At 50.0% G+C, this 6,351-nt stretch overlaps 1 protein-coding gene across 1 annotated transcript; it reads left to right on the forward strand.

Moving 5' to 3' along the window:
- Positions 1 to 1,491: 1,491 nt before the first annotated feature.
- MAFA (MAF bZIP transcription factor A) lies at positions 1,492 to 5,785 on the forward strand. Its single transcript, XM_074985592.1, has one exon. The coding sequence runs from the start codon at positions 1,870 to 1,872 to the stop codon at positions 2,725 to 2,727; it is 858 nt and encodes a 285-aa protein (XP_074841693.1). The 5' UTR covers positions 1,492 to 1,869; the 3' UTR covers positions 2,728 to 5,785.
- Positions 5,786 to 6,351: the final 566 nt, after the last annotated feature.

The following is a 6,351-nucleotide window of genomic DNA, read 5'->3' on the forward strand; positions in this document are numbered from 1 at the left end:
GCTTTTTCCTTTTGCTTGGCTGAGCCCCACTAGGAAAGTTACAGTGTTCTGAGAGCAAAGGCAGGACATTTTAACTAGCGTATGACAACCCCAACAAACCCCCCGGCCGACATGTGTGACCCAGGAACTGAATACCCAGAGGGGAGTCTGGTTACCGCAGTTTCTCAGCCTGGATGTATTAGGATTTGAGGCAGGCAGCTTGGAAGAGAGAGAGAGAGTGTGTGTGTGTGTGCTCAAAGACAGAGCTATATATATGCCTGGTATCCTTGCTGCTCTTTGGGGGACTGGGAAAAATACAGTTTTGGGGGGGGTGTTAATTGAGGGGTAAGTACTGAATCATAGAACACTAGAACTGGAAGGGACCACGAGACGTCATCGAGTCCAGTCCTCTGCCCTCGTGGCAGGGCCAAGACCTTAGACCATCCCTGACATGTGTCTTGGACGTGTGCAGTTGGTTTGCATTAAGATGTGCATGATTTCTGCACGGCAGATACTCCATGCACCAGTGGGAGATGGGGGCAGCATGCGGGTTGGAGTTTGGGCCCAGAGACGGGATGGAGGATGGGGACTCCCCCGTGGGCCGTGTGCACCCGGATTGTGCTGCATGGGTCGTGTGTCATTTTTACAGTAGGCATGATGGCAGAATCAGGGGGTGCAGCGGAGCGGGTGTAGTTGGGGTAATAATTATTCTAAGTAACAGCATCACAACCCTCCTGCTGACTTGCATGACAAGGGAACTGAATCACCCCAGGGAGGGGAGCCTTACTGCAGTTTGTCACCACAAGCCTGCTGTGTGCCTGCTTGCTTGTGTGTTTTCTATTGTGTTGGTGGGAATGGAAGTGAGGGCGCGTGTGTGTGAGACAGAGGGAAAGCGGAGAGAGAGAGTTGCATTAACTTTTCATGCACATGCATAGCAAAGTCAAAAAGTTAAAACACCGTTTTAAGGCCCCAGTAAAGGAGCAGAGCTGACCCTGATGGGCCAAGAAAGCCATGTCAGGTTTACCGTCAGTTATTTCTGCCCCTGGTGCTGATGAATTCAAAGGGTGACGATTCTCGGACTAGATCTGGGAATTTTGCATGCAACTAAGTAACAGGGCCTGGCTTTTTCGCACGCGTTTAAGGCTAAACTAATTGTTCAGAGGCTCTACTTGTGCAATGAGCCCTGGGCGGTGGAATTGCTGGGAGGAAGGCGGGGTGGGGGAGGAGCCGGGGAGCAGCCAGCAGCCACTTACACGAGATTCCTGCTCTATTTATGCTATTCCCGAGCATGGCCACAGGAGGGACCTTTTCTCTGCCCCCCCGCCTCCACCCCTCCCATACAGCTGTTCCCGCCGGAGACTGACAGCTGGCCCCGGGGTTGCTATAGGGATAGGCAAATTGCACTGGCTGTTATAGGTGGGGAGGCGGGGCCAGGCGGCGCTCCCTATAAAAGGCAGAGTGCTCCATTCAGCACTTCAGTGCTCGCGAAGCGGGTGGCGGTCGGAGCTGCTGCTGCCTTGGGCGGGGAGCCGGGAAGGGGCCGCTGGGTGGCGGCTGCGGAGCGCAGCGCCTGGCGGGGGGCGCCGCGGCCGGCGGGGAAGGGGGCGGCTGCCCAGCAGAGTTCGGGGGGCCGCTTTGCCGTTCGCCGCAGCAGCTGCCCAGCCGGGCTCGGGCCCCCGGGGCTTGCGGGGCAGCGTGGCCGCGCCGCTTCCCCGGGAGCCGCTGCCCGCGCCGCGCCCCCCATGCGCCTGGGGCGGCTGCCTGGCTAGCGCGCCTCGGCAGGCGGGGCGCGGCGGCGGCTGGCAGAGCCTGGGTCCGGGCCCGTCGGGCGGGCGCGGCCGAGGCAGCGCTGGGCAGGGCCGGCCCCGCGCCGACGCTGCATGGACTGAGATGGCCTCGGAGCTGGCCATGAGCGGCGAGCTGCCCACCAGCCCGCTGGCCATCGAGTACGTCAACGACTTCGACCTGATGAAGTTCGAGGTGAAGAAGGAGCCGCCCGAGGCCGAGCGCTTCTGCCACCGCCTGCCGCCGGGCTCGCTGTCCTCCACGCCGCTCAGCACGCCCTGCTCCTCCGTGCCCTCCTCGCCCAGCTTCTGCGCGCCCAGCCCCGGCGGCGCGGCCGGCCCCGGCGGCGGGGCGCACCCGGGGGCGGCGGGCAAGGCGCCGCTGGAGGATCTGTACTGGATGTCGGGCTACCAGCACCCGCTCAACCCCGAGGCGCTCAACCTCACCCCGGAGGACGCGGTGGAGGCGCTGATCGGCAACCCGCACCCGCTGCACGCCTACGAGGGCTTCCGCGGGCCGGCCTTCCCCGGGGAGGAGGCGGCCCCGGCCGGGCACCACCCGCACCACGCGGCCCACCACGCGGCGCACCACCCGCACCCGCACCACCACCACGTGCGGCTGGAGGAGCGCTTCTCGGACGAGCAGCTGGTGAGCATGTCGGTGCGGGAGCTGAACCGGCAGCTGCGCGGCTTCAGCAAGGAGGAGGTGATCCGCCTCAAGCAGAAGCGGCGCACGCTGAAGAACCGCGGCTACGCCCAGTCTTGCCGCTACAAGCGGGTGCAGCAGCGGCACATCCTGGAGAACGAGAAGTGCCAGCTGCAGGGCCAGGTGGAGCAGCTGAAGCAGGAGGTCTCCCGGCTGGCCAAGGAGCGGGACCTGTACAAGGAGAAGTACGAGAAGCTGGCCGGCCGCGCCTTCCCCCGCGAGCCGGCCGCCAAAGGCTCGGCCGAGTTCTTCATGTGAGCCGGGCCCTCGCCCTCCCCCGCCGCCGGGCTGCTGTACATAGACTGGGGCCCCGCTGCGCCTCCGGGCCGGGATCGAACTCGCGGCCAGCGCGCTCACCCCCCCACCCCCCAATCCACACAAGTCCCCGCGGCTCCTTCCCAACCCGCTTGGGCTGCCCCGCAAGAGCCGGCCCCGGCCGAGTCCCCACGGCTGCGTTCGGAAGCTCCGGACAGCGCCCCGCGCTGGGGCTCGGCGAGGTGAGAGCCGCCGACCAACCCCTGCCGAGCTCCCTCCTGAGTCTTAACGCGTGTCCCTGAGCAGAGCGGTTCCGAAACGAAACGCCCAGGCCAGGCGCAGCCGCGGCTGGAAAAGAGCACCTGAACTTTTTCAAGACTTGAAGCAATAGGGGGAGGAGAAAAGGAAATCTTCTCTCCCCCCCGCTTCCTGGAGAACTGGGTTAAATCAAACCCAAATCATTTGGGGAGCGGGGGGGTGGGGAGTGTAAAATCGTGACATCTTGCCCTGTGCTCGTCTTAATCACCCCATGACTGAATCGGGCAACGTGCCAGGAAATCTTCCGATGAACTGTGCAACTGAACTGTGATTCTGAGAAGACTTTTTAAGCAATCCTGCATGCAGGACATGTATGGTATTTCAGTACTCCCCCCTTCTTTTCTACTAGACACAGATGAAGAAAAAGCATGATCCAGTTTTTTTTTTTCCCCTTGGTAATTCCTCCCCCACCCCCAGACGGTCAGTTTTTAGTTTGCGGCACTTTTTTGGGGTGCGTCTTAAAATAACACATAGTCTTAAAATGTTTGCAAAGTGATGTTTTTCTCTCTCTCAGTGGAACAGTGCAGCAAAACTCTCACAAAAGGGACTGGAATATTTATCTCGGGACTTCAGACTCCGAAAAAAAGAGTTGAGTTTACCTGCTTTTTATCTCCTTCCTTTTCTTACTAATTCTTGTTGTTTTAAAAAGGAAACCTGAGCCAGACTTAACTTATTGAAAGGTGTCCACTTGTACATATGTAGAATTTAGTTAAGTTTTTTGCCTTTTTTCCTGAGCCTATATTTTGCTTGGTGATCTAAGGAGAGAAAAAGCTACAAAAAAGAAAAAAAAAAAAACACAAGTCTTAATGAAAGTTTGTATGTAATAGCATGCAAATAATATAAGAATTAATTAATTTAATTATGTTGGAAAAGCCGAATGCACTATATACAGGAATCAATTGGATTAAATAATACTGTTTTATAGAGATTTAAAATTATCTATGCTGTTAAAAATACTGGAGGAAAAAAGTAACATTCTAAGATGACCTGAAAGGCAATATAGTAATATATGGACTGCAATCAGTTGGCTGCTATTTCACTATGCACCAGACTTATTTATTAACCCCTGGGAAACAATATTATTTAACCTTGATGACTTCAAAAAGGAAAAGGAAAATGCACATTACTTCTTGCAAAAAAGGCAATCTTGCAATTATGCTTTGTGTGAAACTAAAAAAAATATGCATAACAGTTGGAGTTTTTTAACAAGTTGCTTATTTTAAAAAAATCTTAGGGAAAACTGTAAAAGTCTTAAATAGATCGCTTTGGGAACTGGTGCATTTTAGGTGCTGTTTGTGCAAAGCATTTTAAATGACCTGTTTCAATTTCTGATGGTTTTAACACAATTGCATCAAGATAAAACTTGCTCATCTAGAGCTTCGGTTAAGTCCTTTTTATATAAACTGCTATCAAGCCATGTGGGCTATTGCAACCTCAGAAAAACACCATCTATTTTTTTTGTTTGTTCTTGGAATTGTTTCCTTTGTGTTCAGGCACCAATGCAAAAACTCATTTTAGCTTTCATTTGCTACAGACAAACGAAAAATAAATCTCTTTAGACATACCCATCTTTTTTGCCTTCCTAGTTTCTGTAGGGAGGGGAATCGTTTAATAACTTTGCAGTGGTGAAAGTGGTGGTTGCCTCTCTTGGATTACACATTGGGGTGAAATTTTTAAAGCTCCCTGGTTCCTTTGCTTTGTCCAGCAGAATGAAATGTGGTGGATTAATCCAAATGTGAACTGGAGTTTAAATACAAAGGCAGGAAAATATATGCTAGTGCAGTCTTTGGATGGAATGAATAGCTAGAAAATTATTTTAACTCTGTTTTGGTAGGTTCTCAGTGAAGCAGCATAAACTCCCACATTAAAAATTCGTTTTCCAGTTTAAAAAAATTGGTATCTTTGGCAAGCATGGTAAAAATTGATGCTTTTTTTTTTTTTTTCCCTTAAACAAATGCATCATTGGCTTGTCTGAAGTTTATGCTTATTTCTTCTGGATGATGCTTAGCTTTCTAGTGAAGGATAACTCCTTTTAAAAACACAATGGGGATCATTAGCGCAGCAATATATTAAATTATGTTTTTAAGATAGGGTTAGGCTCATAACTCTTCTTTCCAAGTTTTCATCTGCAGGGAGAAAAATTAACAATATATCAGTGCTATTTCTGGTGCTTTATTTCCAGAGATTTGGTTTGGAATAACTTTAAATGCCTCGTATTTGATAAACCTGACTCTTTTTGTTTTGTTAAATACTGAAAACTTAAAATTTTGAGAGCTCTTGGAATTTAGTGGCATAATAGGAAACACTTGAACTTGTTCAATATATGGGATATATATTTTTACTTAAAATATTCCTTTTTTTAAAAAGTACTTACTGCACATTTTTATTGTCTGTTGTAGACTTTTTTGTTTTAATTGATTGCTGAAACGTTGAATGATAAAGGATTTGATCAGAAGTCACAATTTTCCTTTAGTTAGTGAAGTAATTTTCTTTTTAAACAAAGCATTATTTCCACATCAAATGAATGCTCGCAGTGGCATTTACAGCTGTCTCTTTCTCTCACATATGCAAACCAGAATTTTAGTCCACGAACTGACTTTTTTATTTTAAATTGTTTTATTTCCCCTTTTGAATTCTGTTAAGAATTTTTAATTTAGAAATCATCCCCAAGCCCCAATTTAATATTTTTAAACTGCAACTTAAAAAAAATAGAAGCAGCACTGAATGACTCTCACTAGGATGGATTAACTTTGTGTAAATCTGCTTGTTGTGACAGCTCTCACAAGAGGGAATCTTTTTAGGAGCTGATTTAAAATCCCAAGTACAAATTTTTTTTTATGCTAAACAAATGGGGAAAAATCAGACTCTTCCAAATCTTCTACAAAAATAAACCCAAAGGCTTCTGCTTTGGCACATGCTTTTCCTGTGTGCGCTGGTCCTCTTTCAGAGACTGGTTTTGAATTTTCTCTAGCTTCTCTGGGTTTTACGGGTTTGCTTTGGACCTTGTGCTGCTCTCACTTTGCAGATGGGAAACGGGTGGCCAGCCAGCTGGAGGCTTTGGTATCATTTCAAGGTGCCGGTGCCCAAGGATAGTCTTCCTAGCCTGGAGGAAGAAGGGTGGTTTTTTCATTTAATGGGAGGGGGATATGGCAGTCAATGCGATGCTGGGCAGAGGATGGAGGGTAAATGGGAGCATGCGGTGCTGATCGTATCGGTACCTTCCTGGACCTCTTTGTAGATCAGTTACAGGAGGAAAAGACTGAATTCATCCAGCTCCCGTTGATCAGGGCAGGCTTGGCTGGTTTGCAC

The sequence above is a fragment of the Carettochelys insculpta genome, chromosome 2, assembly GCF_033958435.1.
Source record: "Carettochelys insculpta isolate YL-2023 chromosome 2, ASM3395843v1, whole genome shotgun sequence".
In the NCBI taxonomy this organism is placed as follows: domain Eukaryota; kingdom Metazoa; phylum Chordata; order Testudines; family Carettochelyidae; genus Carettochelys; species Carettochelys insculpta.